At 46.4% G+C, this 20,481-nt stretch overlaps 1 protein-coding gene across 2 annotated transcripts in view; it reads left to right on the forward strand.

Annotated features, from left to right (window-relative positions):
• Positions 1-20,481, forward strand: part of MERTK (MER proto-oncogene, tyrosine kinase) — a 99,028-nt gene that overhangs the window by 65,242 nt on the left and 13,305 nt on the right. For both annotated transcript variants that reach the window (XM_037038604.1, XM_037038600.1), the window contains 6 exons: positions 2,190-2,341; positions 11,751-11,904; positions 14,277-14,430; positions 17,061-17,146; positions 18,597-18,692; positions 19,581-19,661. In XM_037038604.1, coding sequence (XP_036894499.1) covers positions 2,190-2,341; positions 11,751-11,904; positions 14,277-14,430; positions 17,061-17,146; positions 18,597-18,692; positions 19,581-19,661 — 723 coding nt within the window. The remainder of the gene's footprint in view (positions 1-2,189; positions 2,342-11,750; positions 11,905-14,276; positions 14,431-17,060; positions 17,147-18,596; positions 18,693-19,580; positions 19,662-20,481) is intronic.

The following is a 20,481-nucleotide window of genomic DNA, read 5'->3' on the forward strand; positions in this document are numbered from 1 at the left end:
TCTATTAAATATTTTATTTTATCATATTGCTAATTTCAAGAGTTTTCTATTTTGTTGACAATTTTTTTTAGTTCTCACATATGAGAACCTTTACCTATCTTTGGGTATATTAATTATCAGGTTTTTGTCACTTTAGTTTTCTCTAATTCCCTACATTGGCTTTGTCTCCTCTGATCCCTCTGCCCTGTGTGTCCTTTGGTCCTGGCTTCCTTGACCTCTGCTGATCATCCACTGTCCACTCCCACTGAAAAGTACAGAACCAGCAACTTGATTGGATGCTCTGAGACTGTGGGTGGGGCTTATAGACATCACTGTCAGGTGATTGGGCAGTGACCTTCAGTGTTTGGGTTAGGATATCCCCAAGTGTCAGTATTGGTTTTCTTTCCTCTGGGACCTCTCACTTTCTCTAGGAAAGATGTCTCCTGTTCGCTGCCTCATGAATAGTAGCCAGGTGAGGAGGACAGGTAAGGTGGAGCCCTCCCTCCTCATTCAGGGCACAGACTTTTACTTAGTTCCCCACTTGCCAGTCTAGCCCTTCTCATGCCTCCATTCTATTGGTACTCTTGAGTCCGTAGGCATTTCAGTTCATACGATAAGATATCCTGCCTCCTGTGGGGATTTGAGGGAGATCCTGCCAGGTGTGCGGGAATAGGTTAGAGGAGTCTCAAGGACTAACAACTTCTGGATCAAACTTTCGGTCTTCCAGTTCGAGTTCCTGGGCCCACACCTTCTGAGTCTCTCCTGGTGCTTTTGGGAGAATTGGCTTACTGAGTTCATTACACCTTCATTGTTTCTTTTTCAGCTTTCATTTATATGTTGAAATTTCTCTTCCACTGTTGACTCCTCTTAACCTTACGAGTTTATACTGTTTTAAATTTCTTACTATCATCATAGAGGGGTCTCAGGAGGGAGCAGATGTAAGGACATGTTGAGTTGGCCATGTTTATCCATAAATTCTACAACAGATTTGGAAGCGTGAGTCGTTTCACAGACACAGCTCCAGCCGTATGACATTCCCTGTGCTGAAATTCCTTCCAGCTGCTCCTGGGACCAGCAGAGACGAAGAAGGTTAGGGTTCCCTCCTCTTTTTCTGTCAAGCGCTTCCGAAATATACAACTACAGGCGACAATTTGGTATATATTATTCCAATTGTCTTTATTCTTTTGTATATATAAAACACTTTTTAAATTTCTAAAATGGGTCATTGGTCATACTTTTCAGCAGTTTGATCTTTACCTCCATTAGATATTTTGTCATATTGATACACATGGTCTACCTTTTTTTCTTTACTGGCCAAATTGTAAGTTTTCCATTGGAAAAAATGTATCAAAATTCATTCATTGTATCACTATTATTGACTGATTACATTTATTCCTTTTTGTCACTGTTTTGTTACAATGAATATAATGCTACCCACAAGAGAATTTTTATAGATAAAATTCCTGGAAATAAAATGTTTAGTAAAAGAACATATTATTTTCCATTTTAATAAATATAGTCAAGGTTCCTCCCTCCCAAATAGAAGGTAGTGATGACCTTGACCTGTTTCCTAATATATGTGTACATACATACTTTCCAAAGTGCTTTAACTTTTATTATCCATGTGAGAGATGATGTCTTGACGTAAAGTAGGTGTGTGCCTTTGCAGAATCTACTATAACCAGGAGAGTGAAGATCAGGCTAAATGCTGTGTTTTGACCCCTAGCCTAGTAATTAACCTTTGAGCCTCAGGTCTATGATAATGAGACACCTTACACACAGAGAGTGACTCCCTGACTGACTAGTTCTCTTCATACCATCGGTCCCCTGCCTCTGGGTGTTGAAGTGGTGGTTTCCTTCTGAGGTGTGTGGAGTTCCCTGCCGTGTGCGTCTCACATGACACAGACTTCATATCCTCTCGGTCTGGCTGACCTTCTGCCCCTTGGGGAGTCCAGGTGCCCCCCCACCCCACACTGCCTTCCCTGTCTTCCTCTTCCTTGATCATTTAGTTTGGAAAGGGCTGACTTTTCAAGACTAATGTGCAACCTCGATGGCCCTTCGTTGAAAAGAGGGTGAAATGTGCTGTTTGTCAGTCTCATTTGAGTGCTTTCCTGGAATGTGTGAAACCAAACATTCAGAAACCAAGAAGTGGCTGAGTCTCTGTGTGCTTTTCTTTGTGGTTCCTCATCCTTCTTTCCTTTTCCTTTTAGCCCCATCGGCAGCACCTCTGAATGTCACTGTGTTTCTGAATGAATCTGGTAACAAGCTGGACATCAGGTGGATCGAGCCTCCAATTCAGCGGCAGGACGGGGACCTGGTGGGCTACCGGGTGTCCCACGTGTGGCAGAGTACCGATGCTTCCGTAAGTCTGAGCGCCGACAGAGCATGTCTGTCTCCTCTGATTGGCTGGCTTAATACTGTTTTAGAAGCTTTCGTTTTGTTGTGAGAACGCCAGGTGTTACTGAGATAGGCAAGGCAACTTTCAGTGGGGTATGAAGAGCATCACAAAAGTTAGAGGTGACTGAATAGTTCATAAAATGTCAAGGCATCTTTGGCGCTTTCCTCATTACTCATTTATCCATTCATTTATTTATTCATATATATGTATATATATATATATGTGTGTATATATATATATATATATATATATGTATGTATATGTAGAACTCATCTTTGTTATCACCTGACTCCTGCCTTCGGGGAGCTTGACTCTTCTAGGTAGACCTGTGAACTACGCACATAACAAAGCAGGTGGTTGAGAAGCTTCAGGGCTTAGCAGGCCAGCAATTCATCACCTCTTGGAATTGCAGGGGACACTTCTTAAGAAGACTGTCAGGGAAGAACCCAGCCACACAGAGAATAGCAAAGGGTCACCAGACTCTGAAGAAGGGGGCTCAGCAAACAACATGCTGCCTTGACACATTTCTGTAGCAGCTGTAATTAGACACAAATCTGAACCAACCAGAGCAAAGTGTTTGTCACCCACAGCACAGCAGACAGCAGGAGCAGACAGCCTGGTACGCAGGTTCCCTGCCCCCAAGCTCCTTGGAGCTGTGCGATGGTCCAGTTACTGAGGGTTCTCGGGCCGGCAGCTCGGCACCCTGTGCAGCGAGGACAGACAGCCCGTGCGCTGTGCAGTGGTGCAGTGGTCTCACCGCTGCCACCATCACCGACTTCACTGCCTCTGTGACCAGGCCCAGTATGGCTCAGCGGCAGGAGTGGTTAGGCCTTGCAGTTTGGCCCGCTCAGCAAGGGTGTGCAAGGATGCTCAGGCCGTGCGGATGCCTCTCCAGTAAAGGTGGTGCTTGGTCTGGGCTTGGAGTAATCTGGACAAGTGATGATGGAGGAGTTCCAGATGGAGAAAGATAACGAGAGACCAGGCACAATGTGACAGCTTTTGGGGATCGTGACTCACTCAAAGCCCCAGAACATGAATGCTTGTAGGGGCATGTAGTGGGGGGGGAGCTGGACTGAAGAGTCATGGCCATGTCTGCAGGGCCCTGGGAGTTGGCCAAGGCGTCAGACAGTTTGATAGATGGCAAGGGAGCCAATGGGCACCTGGAATTTAGGAGTCCAATTAGAGAGCCGTGTATTACAGAGATGGCTAATATGGCTATCTCATTACCCCCCCACAAATGAGAAAGTTGAGTTTGCTTAAAGCAGCCTCAGTCCGCCTTCTTTCCANGGGGAGCTGGACTGGAGAGTCATGGCCATGTCTGCAGGGCCCTGGGAGTTGGCCAAGGCGTCAGACAGTTTGATAGATGGCAAGGGAGCCAATGGGCACCTGGAATTTAGGAGTCCAATTAGAGAGCCGTGTATTACAGAGATGGCTAATATGGCTATCTCATTACCCCCCCACAAATGAGAAAATTGAGTTTGTTTAAAGCAGCCTCAGTCCGCCTTCTTTCCACCAGAGCATACTGCCCACTGGCAGGTCACTCAGAAGCTTGCTCCTGCTGCTCACTGAGAATGTAGGGACAACCCTGCCCCCCACCTGCAGTGTGATTAGGGGAGGGGCACACCAGCTGGGAAAGGAGGGCCGGGGGTTCTGAGGGTACCCTCGTCCCTGAAGGCAACCCTGATTTCTTCTCTCAAGCTCCACATATAAATATTAAACTCATCTAAAAATACCTTTCACAGCAACATCCAGGTGAGTGTTGGACAATGAGTAAGTACCACTGATAACATTAAATTAACCATGGACATAGTCATTGAGTGTTGACCGGATAATAATCTGTGCTGGAACCGGGGGTACGTCAATGTGTCAGAATGTCAGGTCCAACCCCCCATCTCTTTTATCAACAGAGACGGCAAATCCTCTGCAGTGCAGTAAGGACTGTCTGGTGTAAATGCTGGTTTCATTGCACAGTAGCAAACAAAAAACAAGGGTCTACGTGTGAAATTGTGACTGCCCCCTAAGTACCAGCCAGGGCCCTTCCAGTGGAGTGACATTTTTAGGGCAGACTCCAGTGGAGCCAGACGGACACCCTGACTTGATTGCTGTGAGGTGTAACGATCACGGCTGTGGTGGGAGCGCTTGGCCGAGGACAGGAGTGGGGGACGCAGCTGAGCGATGAGGCCTGGGTGGAGAGGCTGGGCAGGTCCCAGACGGGCCCCCTTCTCACCTGGGAGAGGAGGAGGGTTGAGGAGGTGCTGACTTCTCTGCGATGGGGTGGATGGAAGTAGCACAGCTTCTTGGCAGAAGAAAGGACAGGGGACACAGCTGCTCCCACGGATGACGTCCAAGCTTGTTATAGTCATTTTCAAGCTCACGTCATTCAACTTGTACCAAAACTGCTGTTTTCCAATAGGACAGTTGAAAGCCATTCTTTTCCTTTTGTTGCCTCAGTTTACCTATCAGGAAGCAGGTGATGGAGATAGAGGAGACAGAAGAGGGCTTAGACGTCCATGGTTTCTCTGGTCTCATAGTAAAGGATCACAGTCAAACCCTGAGTTAGAGAGTTGCAGCTCTGAAAGAAGGAGCCTCACCTCCCCCAGACTCTCGTCCCAGGGCTTTGTGCGGGTGCCTGTGGGTTAGCGGCATCTGCACTGTGGCTGGGTCGGGGGAATCAAATCTTAGAGGGCAGCTCCTTGTCACAATGCTAGATTCTTAGGATAGTGCAGGAAGGACAATCATTCTGTTTCAATGCAATGGGAAATTTTTCCCTCTGGTTGGCAGAAGGCAGTGATTACCAGCAGACAGTGAAGGTCCTTTGTCCTCCTCCTCCTCTGGCACGGGTGGCAGCTGCTTCTTTAGAGGGAGACGAGCTGAAGGGCAGGAGAGATGATGCAGCAGGAACAGTGCTGCCAGTTAGGGCTGTGACCTCTCCAGTCCTTGCCTCCTCGGAGATGCTGGGCCATCCCAGTGAGAAGGTCACTTGTGCTGAAATCACGCTACGCTCTGGGCGTTGTGATGGTTTGTGACAACAGAAGGGTTAGTGGCCCCACTGAACTTCGGACAAATCCTGTGATGCCACTGAGCTTCCCGCTCAGGAGCTGCAATGGGAGGCAAATGAAAACACGAGCACGGCCAACCCGGGAGGAGCCTGAAACCGGAAGTGCAGTTGAAACGACCTCTGCCCCTTCACCTCTGTTTCTCAAACGCCCTTCATTTCCAAGGGGCAAGAGTTGGGCACACTTTGATCTCTCAAAGTTGTCCTTTCATTTCCATTTTTAGAGAACAGTTACCAAATCCACATCTATCATCTTTATGACGGCACCAGAACTAGATATTTCTCAACAGGATTCCCAGACACGCTCTAAGAAGGGTAGATTTCGTACGCACTTTTGGAGCTTTGCTGGGACAGCCTTCGGGTGGATTGTTGCAGTTATGCTGAGAACCTGGCTTTCAAAGTTTATACCTTTGTTATCACAACTGTTGCGTTACTTCCAGACCAAGAAATTTGTGATATTTACCATGCAGACATCATTTATCCTTTTTTTTTGTTCTATTTTTCTTATGTCCTTTGCTGTTTCAATAAAAGTCCAAAGTCAGGAGCAAGCATGGTCTTTTCTCCTTGAAGCTGGAGCATGTCTTGCCTGCCTTTGCACTGTCTGAATGTAGGGCCTCGCACTTTCTCTGTAGGCATTTGCGGCACTGTGGACTCCACACGTGCACCTGGCAGACCTTTCAACCAGCGGGAGAATTTTTCTCTGAATGGGACGATTCTTTTGGTTTTTTTCTTTGAGTAATTTTTAATTTTTCATTACAGTTGACAAAAAGTATTTTATTAGTTTCATGTGTACAAGCCAGTGATTAGACATTTATATAACTTACTAGATAATCACTCTGATAAATCTAGACCCTTTGATACCAGGCTTGGTTATTACAATATTATTGGCTGTATTCCCTGTGATGTACCTTCCACCCCATGGCTGTCTGCAGCTACCAATTTGTACTTCTTAACCCCTTCGCCTTTGTCACCCATTCCCAATTCTTCTCCCACCTGGCAACCATCAGAATATCCCTATACCCATGAATATGTTTCTGTTCTGCTTGTTCAGTTGTTTTATTTTTTAGATTTCACATATAAGTGAAAAAAGGACGTTTATCTTCCTCTGTTGGACTTATTTCACTTAGTATAATTCTAAGTCCGTCCACATTGTTGCAGATGGCAAGAGTTCACTCTTTTTCATGGCTGAGCCATACTCTACTGTGTACATGCTCCATTTCTTCCTTATCCGCTCATCTGTTGATGGAGACTTAGGTTGCTTCCATGTCTTGACTGTTATACATAATGCTGCAACAAATATTTGGATGTATATGCCTTTTTTAATTACTGTTCTGGGTTTCTCTGGGTAAGTGTCCTATTTTGCTGGGTACAATGAGCACTTGTGTTTCTGTTTGCATTATACATGGATTATTATATCCATTATTATATGATGTGTTATATGCATCCTTATTTTTCCCTCAAAAATTTGGGCAGAAAAGTGCACGTTATACACAGCAAAATACAGGTACCTGGAAGTGGAATTGCTGAGGCCTTCTTTGTCTCTTCTTACATAGCCTTTGTTTTAAAGTCTGTTTTGTCTGGTGTAAGTATTGCTACCCAAGCTCTTTTTTTGTTTGTTTGTTTCCACTTTGATGAAGTATCTTATTCCATCCCTTTACTTTTAGTCTTTGTGTGTCTTTCAGTCTAAACTATGTCTCTTGTAGCAGCATATGTAAGGCTCTTGTTTTGTTATCCATTCAGCCTCCATATGTTTTTTGATTGGAGCATTTTATCCATTTTCATTTAAAGTAATTGTTGATAGATATGTATTTATTGCCATTTTATTCATATTTTTATCAGTTCTTTTCTTCTTCTTCTTCTTCTTCATAAAGAAGCCCCTGCAACATTTATATGATACTGGTTTGGTGGTGATGAACTACTTCAGCTTTTTCTTGTGTGAGAAGCTCTTTATCTTTCAGTGCTAAATGACAGCTTTGCTAGGTTAGTAATCTTGGTTGCAGGTTCTTGCTTTTCATCACTGTGAGTATTTTGTGCCACTCCCTTCTGTCCTGCAAAGGTTCTTTTGAGAACTCACATAACAGTCTTTTGGGAGCTCTCTTGAATGTAGTAACTGCTTTTGTCTTGCTGCTTTTAAGATTCCCTCTTTGTCTTTAAACTTTTGCATTTTAATTATGATGTGTCTTGGTACAAGCCTCTTGAGTTTTTCTTGTTTGGGACTCTCTTCACTTTCTAGACTTACCTGTTTATTTCCTTCAGCAGGGCAAGGCCACTGTTTCCCATCATTATTTTTTCAAATCAGTTTTCAATTTTTTGCTCTCTCTCTTCTTCTTCCAGCATCCCCATGATGTGACTGTTGGTGCAGAGACAGGGTCGAAGTTGTCCCAGAGACTCTTTATACTATCCTTACATTTTTGGACTCTTTTTTGTTTTTGCTGTTCTGATTGAGTGTTTTCTCCTTTGTTATCTTCCAAATCTCTGATGTGATCCTCTGCTTCATTTACTCCTCTGCTGATTTTCTGTAGTAATATGTTCTTCTTTTTTAAAGATGTTATTTATTTATTTTCAGAGAGAGGGAGGGAGAAAGAGAGGGCAAGAAACATCAATGTGCAAGAGAAACATCAGTCGGTTGCCTCTTGCACACCCCCAACCAGGGACCTGGCCCACAACCCAGGCATGTGCCCTGATTGGAAATCGAACCAGTGACCTTTGAGTTTGTGGTACAGGCTGGCACTCAATCCACTGAGCCACACCAGTCAGGACATAATATAGTCTTCATTTCAGTTAGTGTATTCTTCATTTCTGACTGGTTTTCTTTTATGTCTTCTAGTTCTGTTTTTATGTTTCCTCTCTCTTTGTTGAAGTTTTCACTTGGTTCATCTGTTCTTCCCCTAGGTTCCTTGAGCATCCTTAGAACCAGTATTTTGAGCTCTGCATCTTGTCTCCATTTTGTATCATTCTTTTTGTGGAGTTTTGTTCTTTTCTTTCATCTGGGACATGTTTCTTTGCCTCCTCATTTCGGCAGCCTCCCTGGTGTTTGTTTCTGTGTATCAGCTAACATTACAGAAACTTTTATCTGCTAGTCCTTCCCAATTGAATGTTGCTGTTCTTTGAGGCAATAAAAAGGGTCATTTTCTTAAATACAGCTAAAAAGATAGGGTTGTGCTTTCTCACAGAGCTGAAGATTAAGTTAAAAAGTCTTTTGATAACTGAACACAAACACCACTGAGGTCACCCTAATGAACTAACGCCCACATGAGAAACAAGTCATAATGTTTCAGAAGATGTGCTTTTATATTCCCCAATAGGCCAGATCCACGTGTTTTATCCGTGAGTAAAGTTGTAATCAATGTCATGCTGTATTTCCAATTCCACTTCCTGAAATCTTATATTTTAAGTCTTTGAGGATGTGGGCCTGTGTTGGAGAAAATGAAAGGCCGTAAATGAGAAATGTGCAGTTGGCCCACGACGTGTGCCCATGACCAGATTGTGTCATGCCAGGGATGCAGCCCCACCTTCTGTGCTTGGCACCTGACACTACAGGGGTTATGCACACAGTTCAGCTCCTACATGTGTGTGTTTTAATTTTTTCATTGCTTTTAGAGAAAGAGAAAAACATCAATTTTCTGTTCCACATATTTATGCATTCATTGGTTGATTCTTTTACGTGCCCTGACTGGGGGTCAGGGGTCAAACCCACAACCTGGGCATTTCGGGATAATGCTCTAACCAACTGATCTACCCAGCCAGGACCATGTATGTGATTATTAAATGGGTTTCTCTGTCAGCTTTTAGAATCAAAATTAAAATAATATTTGAGGATATGGATATGGTCACACCTCTCTTTACACATTTGGCATCAAAACAGAAAGGATGGAAGACATTACTTTTTTAAGACAGTGATCATTTTAAAACAACATTGGAGGTTACCATTTAAGAATATTTTTGGAAAAAAAATTGTTAAACCTCCACTGAAATGTTTATCATGTATCTTTCTAATTACTACTTCAAAATTTATTATAATTGCACTCCTACAGTGAATAATTTTTATGTCTTTTCAATATGTGTGGCCAGGAAGCGGTGCCCCGCACCAGTCACAGCGGTACCTCGGTGCAGCGCAAGGGCAGCAGCTGTGAAGGGTGCTAGCGCTGCACTTGGCCGACACTCACTGCAGGCCAGGCGCCACGCCAGGCACTGTGCACTGATTAGCTCTTTAGTTGTTTAAGGGGTGGGATGGGGAAATTAAAAAGTCACTTCTCCAGGTTTTCATAGTCAGGTATAGGCCCTGGGCCAACTGGTATCATAAAGGTTACGTTTATTTCCAAAAGGATAATTCTGGTTTTGTTAGGATTTCTCTCCTTCTAGAGATTTGATTCTTTCATAGTTACTCATTTTTCTCTTACTTTGAGATAATTTCTCTCAGAAATGAGGTCTCATATTTGAGTGTAGACAGAGGTGCAGAGCTGGAAGCAGGCCTCTGCCCCGGTGAGGCCTGGAGGTGTGCACCCGAGGAACTGCCAGGTGGTCAGTGCTGAGGCAGGCGTGGGGTCCTCGGCCGCCCACCTCACTCACCGCAGGGCAGTGGGGGCGGGGAGTTATGCTGCCTGATGATCTCCTGTCCCCCCCAAATTAGAGAATGGCCAGGTAACCCAGAAGCAAAACTGGGTTTGGGACAAACACGCTGCAAGCCAGCAAGTAAGTCCCACGGATTTAATGCAGACACAGACAATAGTATTGTAGTGTAATTGCCACACCTGCCAAGGGACTAGGTCTTCACTATTGCACCCACTGAAAGGAAATGACAATTACGAGACATAATAGAAGTGTTAACTGTGGCTACAACAGCAATTATATAATCTATGTTTCAAATCAACATGTTGTACATCTTAACTTCACCCAATTTACATGTCAAATATATTTTGATTTTAGACAAAAACTGTGTTTGCCATAAATAAATGCTGTTTCTAAAAAGATATTGTGAAATATCCCCCAAAGTTGTAATTATTAATTTGCTCACTTAATTAACAAACAAAAAAACCTATGGCAAGTCTTTCTACAACAATAGAATCCAGTGGGATAGAAAAACCAACAATTTTTCAGTCCATACTTTCCCTTATCATCACTTGTCTGAGGCATTTCTGGGGCCTGATGGTCACTGCCTGTCAGATTTAGAGACAGTCTCTGGGGGCTAACCCAGGTTCCCCTGGCTACGAGGTGGGACTGCCCTCTTTCTGGTTCCCTCCTTTGCAATGGTTAGAAGTGACTGCACTTAACTGAGTGACCAGGGGATAATGTTAAGAGGGGGACCAGGGGCCCCCAAACTAGGCCCTTCTGTTCACAGGTAACCCATGACATCTGTGCTCCACATGACATGACAGCCTCCTTTCTCTCTGTGAAGTCAGAGTTCCAGAACCCATCCGGTCCCTGTCTGAAAAGCCAGCCCCAGGCACACAATTAGTTTCCTACCCCAGAGACCAGCATTACAGTTGAGGTTTGGAAACAAAGGGTAGAGAGCTGTATAAACACTTAGTCCTGGTTACTTTTTCTTTATTTCTTTTTTCTTTAGAGGGAGTAGTAGGAAGGGAGAGAAACATTGATATGAGTGAGAAACATCAAATGGCTGCCTTCTGTAAATACCCAACCGGGGACTGAACCTGAAACCCAGGCATGTGCCCTGACCGGGAATCGAACCTGTGACCTTTCGGTTTGCGGGATGACGCCCAACCAACTGAGCCACCCTAGTGGTGCAGGTCCTGGTTACTTTTTCAAAAGTCATTTTCTTCTGTGTCATAATGGCACTTGACAGTGGCTTTCAAACACAACAATAAAACCACATTTTTGAAAATTGTGCGTTTATCACACTGGCAGAAAAAAAAAGTGTCAGTACCTTCCTAAATGGAGATTTTAGTCAGAATTCTTATACTTACAAGCCCACTCGCACTGGGCTGAGGGAGGCTGGCAGGCGACCAGTGTCAAGGTGCAGCAAGGCTCCTGGGCAGTGCTCTCTAGAAATCCCGGGGAGTCTGGAGTCACCTTGCTCGTGTCGTCTGGCTGCTCGGCTCCACACCCTGCTCTTGCAGAGGCGCCTTCACTGCCACTCTGAGTGCCGTGCCCTCACAACCCTGGTTGCCGCCAGCCCATCCTGCATCCCTGCGCTTTTGTTCTGCTGGCTGTGGCCTGAGTGAGGGAAGGGTTGGTGTGCAGACATGGCCACGGCCCTGGGATGTGGTGGGGTGACTTCCCTCAGGAGGGACTGTGGTGCAGCAGGTGACACACCCCAGGCAGCACCATGTTTCATTTCCTTTCCTTGTTCGTCCCCAGAAAGAGCTGTTTGAAGAAGTTGGCCAGAATGGCAGCCGGGCGCAGATTCCTGTTCAAGTCCACAATGCCACGTGCACAGTGAGGATCGCCGCTGTCACCACGGGAGGGGTCGGACCTTTCAGTGCCCCCGTGAAAATATTCGTCCCTGTACGCGGTGAGAGTCGGGGTCCCCATGGGCTGCTGGAGCAGGCCCGCCCAGGCGGTGCACAGGTTGCCAGAGAGTGAATGGCTGGGTTAAGACTGAAACATAAAGACCAAAGGGAATTTTCCCCATGGTAAAGAGAGTCGGTAGGGTAACGCACCTCATCAACATGTGAGTTTTCCCAGTAGCATGACTGTAAATGGTTCTAACTTACTAGGAGGGCTGGTCCACTCATGGTACTTTGTTTGACTTGGATTACTGAGTAGTTAAATGATGTATGGAAATGTTGGAAAGGCAGATACTTCACTCTCTAGAATTGGTACTGTTTGTTTACTTGCTAGCGTTTGTTTTGCTGCTGTAATCAGTGCTGCTTGTCAAATTATTGCCCATTCAGGCACTGGCCAGCACGTTCCATGATTGTCCAGTCCAGAACACACAGGGTCTCCTGCAGAAGCCGCCCTCAGACGGCCCTGGGCTCCCCGAGCTAAGTGCCCAGCGCTGCATGCCGGCTTCTTCAGTTGTTGGAGTCTCTCTCTTTCGGCAAGGTGCCACCACAGTGCCCCAAGTGACCCAAACGCTGTGCTCACCTCCATAGGCAGGGGAAACAGCTCTGTTCTGACTGTGCTCTGGGTTTGGTTCTTTGATGTTAAACTGCTGTGATCGACTCTTTGCACAGATGTCTGTATCCGTGCGCCCTGGGCTTTCACAAGTCCTTGCAAACATGGCCTTTATACTCATAGCAGACAGGACTTGTGAGCAGACCAGTGGGTTCCCAGCAGTCTGTTCTAGTGACCCTCACACACACTGCCCCTTTAGTGAAGAAGTGGAGTCATTTTACAGGTCCTGCAGCCCATAGGCTCTGTACCTGGGACTGTTAGTAACTGGTGATGGGGACACAAGGCTTGTCTGCCTGGTAGAAATTCAAAGACAATGACATTCTGATTCTAAACACGCAGTTTTTTTAATCAGACTTTAAGATGTCAGAGCTTTTGCCCTGGCTGGATGGCTCAGTTGGTTGGAGCGTCATCCTGTAACTGCAAAGGTATGGGTTTGATTTCTGATCAGGGCACATGCTTAGGTTGCCAGTTTGGTCCCCACTTGGGGAGCCTACAAAAAGATCGGTGCCTTGGGGAGACACCAGTCTTTGTTTCTGTTATGTTGGTGTTTTTCTTTCTCTCTCCCCTCCTCTCCCTCTTCCTGTCTCTAAAAGCAATGAAAAAATGTCCTCCGGTGGGGATTAAAACAAAAATTTTTTTAAAAGATGACAGGGCTTTTATCTTCACGCATAGTAAACTGTCCAGAATTATTAGAGGGCTTTGCCATAATTGCAGTTGGTGCTTTGCGTGATTCCAGTGTGCACACATTGCCGTTACCCCTTTGAGTTAACACCATTCCTTAACAGTATGTTTCGAATGTGAGCTATGGGGTATTAGCTGTGAGGACTGCGGGGAATATGCACTGTACCACCAGCTCTTCGGTCCACAAATCCACATACATCACGGGCTCAGCGTGACCGTGCCCAGTGTGCTGCATCTCCAAGTCCGGTGGTGGTTGGTCACTGCACTTCTGTTACTCAGTTCACTCGCATCTAAGGCATGTCACTGTGCTTCTGTCTCATCTACGAGTGACAAACCCATGTGACATCTTGCAAAAATGGGTAATTGAAAGAGGGAGCTGGCCAACAAAGATGGAAGTGTAGTAAAGAAAGGAGGAGTGTCGCAGTAAAATTTGGGTTGAATGTGTGTGGAATTATGGAAGAAATAGCTCACAGACTCTAGATACACAACCAGGGACTCAGACAAGGCGAGCTTACCCACCTGAATGGAGTGACCGTGCCCCAGAGGATGGACATATCCCAGAGGAAGGCATGTCAGCAGGGACCTTTCCACGAAGGAACTCTCAGAGATACTGCACAGCATCAAAAGCACAAAGGATAAGATGTTGGAAGCGGATCCACACTGAGAACAGAGCATGACAACTCACAGGCACAGAGAGCAGATTCTGTCCACAGCATAAGCTATACGACTGGAAGGAGGCAAGCCCTGTTCACACCACTCTTGATAAGTGTTTCCAAAGAAATAAACATTCCAATTCTCGGTGTTCTAGTATTTTAGTTACAGTGTGCCAGTCAGGATTAATCTGACCGTTTTTTTACTTCCTTGTATCTTTGTGGCTGGCGCAGTCACCCATTGGTTTCTGACAGCACCCTGCACAGTCTCAGCTTGCGCTGGCACAGCAGGACTGCCCGTGTTTGTGGATCGAGGAATCTAGAGGGACTGGTTCCCAATGAAGCTCATGACTCTCTGCCTGTTACAAGCCAGTGTTTTGTATGTATTTCGGATCCCAAAGAGTGTTCTGAATTTCTTCCATTGGTCTTTCACCAGGGTGGGTAGATTTTGCCCCCTCGTCAACTCCAGCACCTGGCAACACAGACCCCGTGCTCATTGTCCTTGGCTGCTTCTGCGGCATTGTTCTGATTGGGCTGCTTTTGTACGTGTCTCTGGCCATCAGAAAAAGAGTCCAGGAGACACAGTTCGGGTAAGTGTCCCAGGTAAAAATGTTGTGTTCAGTGGTATTGATGAGGCTGTTATGCCAAGTGACAATGCCTGTCCTGCTGGGCCAGCTGCTCAGTGTCCCAGCTGGGCGCCCTGTCCTGTGCTCCCCCGGGGCAGGCAGTGTCCTCTCGAGGCCGGTGCTGCAGCGGCAGCCAGCAGGGAGAGCTGGCCTGGAGGGCTCACTGGCAGAGAAGGCCATCAACGGGCCTTCGCTAACCAAACTCAGTTGCTGTTAAGTGAGGACTTTTGTTTAAAAGTCTTTAAATGATCCTAACCATTAACAACAATCAAATAGATGCATGTGCAAATGAAATACTAGAAGAAACTCACCAAAGCATTAGCAATTCTGTGTTTCCTGTTTTTTCCCTGTTTTCTGTGCTTCTGTCTCGTCTACAAGTGACAAACCCATGTGACATCTTGCAAAAATGGGTAATTGAAAGAGGGAGCTGGCCAACAAAGATGGAAGTGTAGTAAAGAAAGGAGGAGTGTCGCAGTAAAATTTGGGTTGAATGTGTGTGGAGTTATGGAAGAAATAGCTCACAGACTCTAGATACACATTTAACACATTTTCTGTAATGATCGGTTATTTTTCCAGTGGAGAAAAGCTGTGTATTTTCACAATCAAATTCATAAGAAGCTCTTTTCTTATTTTCTGTACGTATGGCTTTTACAGCCAAACAGCAGTTGGGTGTCGGGAACAAGGAGAAGCCCCAGCAGAGCAGCCTGGGCACACAGGCCTGTGAGGAGAGTTTGGGTTTCCGTGAGATGCACTTGGTCCCTCCCAGGAATGCGGAGGCTGGGCTGTCCTTTACGTGTGTCCATCTCAGTCTTGTAGTCAGGTACCCGCTGTGCTTAACAACTCTCTCCTTGTAATGAGTATGTCTTAGTATGTAAATTCTAAAGGCGATAGTTTCAAAGACATGGACAAAATCTCACCTACATCCTGGGTTGACTAAAGTGCACCCCAGAGTCTGTAGTTTGGGGCTCATTGCAGAGACCCTCTGCAGAAGGTGCAGGAGTGGCTTGCTGAAGGCCTGCAAGGCTCTGGGCGCTGGGATGGCCTGGGGCACGTGGTGGACAAAGCAGGCACTCTTCCAGGCACTGTTCGTGGGACTCCTGTTAGCAGGGAATCGGGCAGTCATCACACAACTTAATATCAAATGGCAGCTGTGAAAAATTCTATGTAAAAGGACCTTTATGCGTACACAGCAGCAGGTTGATCACATTAAGAAAGGCAGGAAAGACCCCCCTGCAGAGCGGACACCTGAGGTAAAAGTGTTTATTAGGTGAGAGGGAAGGGAAGAGCATTTCAGCCGGAAAGGACAGTGCATGTAAAGGCCCTGTGGTGCTGGAAGTCCGGCCCACAAAGGGACCGCACCAGGATGCAGAATGTGACGCCTGGGGTCTTGTCCCTTAGACGAGTCTTTTCATGTATCTAGGCTTCTGTTGTGTTACCCCGCTCTAAGTGGTCTCCAAGGTTATCATCAGTTTTCTCGCTTTGAGACATTCAGACACAGTCTTTCATGGAGAGGTGCCAAGTGGAAGAGGTTAGTGTCCTCAAAAATAGTGGCCGCATGCAGTTTGGGTCATCAAGGTGGCATATATCCTTATCACCCAGGAAACAGTGACTAAAATAGAACAATGCATGGACACATTTGCTCAGGCTCCTCAAAGGCAGGCTCAGTAGAGACAGAGCCTTCAGGATATCAGTCAGGGCTACCATGGTGGGCCTGAGTCCAGGGGCCAGGTGGGGGCCCCTGGACATGCAGTCGAGGCATTTGGAGGGGTGGGCACAGAAGCAGAAGGTGCTGCTTTGTTTTCTGAGGCTCAGCCGAGCGTTTAGGAACCGCATGCAGTCACACTGCCCTTCCCAGTCTGTGGAAACTCAGTACCATTTTGCTCCTTCTGAAGTCTTCCCTTAGGCCTCCTCTTTTCTTGCTTTCCTTTAGGAGGAAATGCTTTTAGGCCACTGCATGTTGTAAAAATATATTTTTAAATGTTATTTCTTTTTAAATAGAGGGGAAAGGAAGGATAAAGAGTGGGAGAGGAACATCAATGTGTAGTTGCCTCCCACACACCCCCTAATGGGGTCCTGGCCCACAACCCAGGCAGGTGCCCTGACTGGGAATCGGACCGGTGACCCTTTGGTTCGCAGGCCAGCACTCAATCCACAGAGCCACACCAGCCGGGTACATGTTATAAAAATATTTTGATTCTGGTTTGAAAATACGTGGAAGACAAAGTGCTAGAATGAGATTTTACCCACAACACAGTGCAAACTATCACGTCCATAGGAATAAACTCAATAGATGTTCAGGAACTTGGTGGGGTAAAATTAGCAACCTTTCCCAAAAATGCATAAGACGACTTAAGTAAATGGGAAATGTGTAGCATGCGTATGGATGGGAAGGCTCAGCTTTGTTTGAGAGTGGGCTGTTTCCCGAGTACATTGGGTATAATCACCATCTAATCGGCTGCAGGGTTGTTGATAACACTTGGCAAGCTGATTTAAACGTGGGTCAAAGAGCAAATGAGCTGGGAGAGCCCAGGCAGGGGGCGGGGGTGAGCACCTGCTGCGGTGAGAACTCGAGATGTCTGTGTTCCGTCACCCAGGAACGCCTTCACGGGGGAGGATTTGGAACTGGTCGTCAATTACACAGCCAAGAAGTCCTTCTCTCGGCGAGCCATCCAACTCACCTGTAAGCTGACTTTCTCATTTCCCTTTTCTGGTAAAAGTCAAAATAGTTGAGAGTGAAGAAAGAAAAACAAATTCAGTGACAGATACCTCACAAAAGCCAAAGGAGTCAAAGAATGGATATTTTTAATGTGCAACATGCCTTCAGCAAGCAGCAAAGACATGGTCGGACCTGGCCCTGCGCTTCACTACCAGCCCATTTACTAGAAATGCAGGGTGAAGTAGCCGGGGTGATAGGAGATGTGTGTATCGATCAGGGATTTCAACAAGAAAACATGTCACAGTTTCAGAGCTTCTTATTTTTTGTTTTTGCTGGCCCTCAAGTCAGAGAACGATTTGCTAAGACACTTTGTACCGATGGTGGTTTGAGCTCTGCTGCATCAGAGCAGGCACTCTCCTAGTCGAAGGGGGAATGAACAGTTCATTGTATGTTCTCGGGTAATTTCAGAGGCTGTGTAGAAAGTATGACTTTCAAATGGAAACTTCTGTGTGTTTGGCAGAACAGCCACAACAACAGCCAGATACAGGAATGGTGAAACACAGGTTGCTGTGAAATAAACACTCACGTAATATAGAATGTTACAACTTCCTTACTTTTCTAGTCTAGAAGTTTTGGCTTTTAGATGTTCATATATTTTTTAAAAGTCTTAATTTAGATGAGTTTGTTTCCTTAATTAGAGGACCACTTGGGTAAAGTGTTTTCACTAATAGCTGAAGTGTCCAGATCATCCGCATTTTAGTCTTCTCTCAAAGCCGTGCGCACATTGCCTGCCGGGGCACAAACTGAGTCCTTCGCCAGGTAGCCATCGAATGGGTCCCCTCCCCTGGGCCACTGCGCCCACTGACGGCACTCCCTGCCAGTGCTGCACATCCGCGCTCGTTGCCCCAGGTCTTGTTCTCCAGTCCTCCCACCAGGCCCCAGTGTAGCACCGTCCGTGTGGGCACACGGGGCTCCACGTACCGAGCGTGAGCAGGAGCTCCTGCTCTGTGCTTCCTGTGGCTTCCGTGCCGCCCGCCCTGGCAAGTTGGTTGGGAGATGCCTGGTGGCTCCTTTGTGCCCCGTCCTTGGGATATAACAGTAAACACTGTGCTGGAAAAATCTTTTGACTTCTCTGTCGCCCTCCTGGTCAGGGGAGAACCTACCCAACAGGAATGGGGTGTCCAGCTGGGGTGTCCAGCTGCTGGCAGCACACACGGGAAGGAGGAATATGGCTCAGGTTTTTGTAGTCCCTCAGAATTAATCTTGTCCCAAAGGACTCATTTTACTCACTTTAATTGTAGGAGAATTAAGTGTGGTATTTTATCACTGGCCATTTGTGGGGTGGCGGTGAGATTTGTGGGGCATAAAATGGGAAAGTGTTTAGCTATTTTATGGACTCTATATAGTTTGAATTATGTTCAAATGAAAGGAAACACTGTGACAACTCACATGTCCCCTGTCACTTCTTTTATAGTGCGCAGCTTGGGAGTCAGCGAGGAGCTGCAGAATAAGCTGGAAGATGTCGTGATTGACAGGAACCTTCTAACTCTTGGAAAAATTCTGGGCGAAGGTAAGGCAGTTTTATTCTTTTAACAGACAGGGTAAGAAAGCAGTTCACAGTAATTTTTTAAAATTCAGGGTCCAGCACAAATAACACTCCTCCTTTGTGAGCTGGTAATCTCTACCAGATCTTTTACTACAAAATCACTGGCACAGAATTCTGAAACATAACAACTTCACATCAAGCCAGCACAGGACATTTTAGGCGCGATGTTCAAGTTGCGGTCCATCTCATGCGAGGCATGGACACGTAACCTACCAGCCACGCTCAATGGCATCAGCATCACTTCTGCCGAACCCCGTACATATTATTAAACAAGTAATATTTTGTGACTTTGATAACACAAGTAGTCTGTTTTATCATTTAAAATGAAAAAATAGTGCTTTTGAAACTAAGACTTGGCACATGAGTGGGGCTCTGCAGTGCCTGGCACAGAGCAGGCCCTGAAACCGCGAACTCCCTGCCTCCACGGAAAAGGCACGGAATTCATGGAGGGGGGTGTGCTCTCTCATTTACATGTATTCCTCATTGTCGAGTTTTTAATTGCTGGCACCTTCCTAGTGCAGTAGGAAAACACATTTAATTTGTCAACCTGACATTAGGATGAATGGTGATAGTGTTCAGAGTTTCTACTTTATGAATTTTAAAAACATTTTTCTATGTTGTCCTATAACAAAGTAAACGGAGCGAAGTCCACACCAACATGGTGGTGACAAGCAGGGTGTCACAGCCTGGCCTGTGCCCTGGTTTTCAAGTGTGGGAGGCCTGGCAGCTCTTCCCAGCCACCGTGTGTGGGGCCCTTGGGCCCCAGGAGAACCGGGGCCCTGGCACCGTGGTGTTTCTGTGGGCAGGAGGGATTTCGCACAAGGCCCACGCAGGTGTTGTTTGGCTTCGCAGGAGAGTTTGGGTCCGTGATGGAAGGAAGTCTTAGTCAACAAGACGGAACCTCCCAGAAAGTGGCCGTGAAGACCATGAAGTGTGAGTTACCACCCGTCAAACCGTCCTTCTGGGTGTGGACAGCCGCGCCAGTCTGGGGCTCCGTGAAGCCAGGCTGGAGTTCACGGGTCGCCCATGGATCCCAGGGCACCCAGGGGCCTGCCTTGTAACAGTTACTCGAATGAGCTCTTCATACCTGCACTGTATACTTGTCACCCTCAAGGCCATGACATGTCATTCATTTTGTCTCACTCACGACTCCAGGTAAGGCATGCATCTCTGGGCAGGGCTGATGGGCTGACAGCAGGTGGCCCCGTGATTGTCCTGGTTCGATTCGTCAGCTGTGCAGCTGGGCACCCATAAAGTGGACCTCGATTGCGTGGCACGGAGCCACACTCAGCGCTGGTCCTGCCTCACAATATTGCCCTGGAACCCCGCAGTGTGTCCTCAGGGAGGCTCCTTTCATCGTCCCCACTTACTTAAGGAACCCGGTCAGAGCAGCTGAGCCTGGGACCTGTTTTGTCCCGCTTTGGCTCTGCTGTTCTTCAACTTAATTAGAATAACTTGCATTCAAGTTGGATTCATGCCAGTCATCACAAATCAAGACTAGTCTCCGGCCTCTAACTGTGGGCCTCTCTGCATGTGCCTGGGTGCTGGCCGCTGGGCCAGGGGCTTGCAGGCAGAGCCGCCTTTCGTTCCTCCTGTTGTGTCTGCAGCAAAGGCTAAAGGTGAGGACTAAGTGGCAGACATTTGGCAGGTCTATAGAATTATTTTTTTACCTTTTTTAAACTTTATTTTTGTAGGAAGAGTAATATATATACTAAACCCATTGGGTGTACTGACACTTCTAGATGCTCCGAAG

The sequence above is a fragment of the Sturnira hondurensis genome, unplaced genomic scaffold (assembly GCF_014824575.4).
Source record: "Sturnira hondurensis isolate 20B ecotype Veracruz unplaced genomic scaffold, ASM1482457v3 Scaffold0002039, whole genome shotgun sequence".
Lineage (NCBI taxonomy): Eukaryota > Metazoa > Chordata > Mammalia > Chiroptera > Phyllostomidae > Sturnira > Sturnira hondurensis.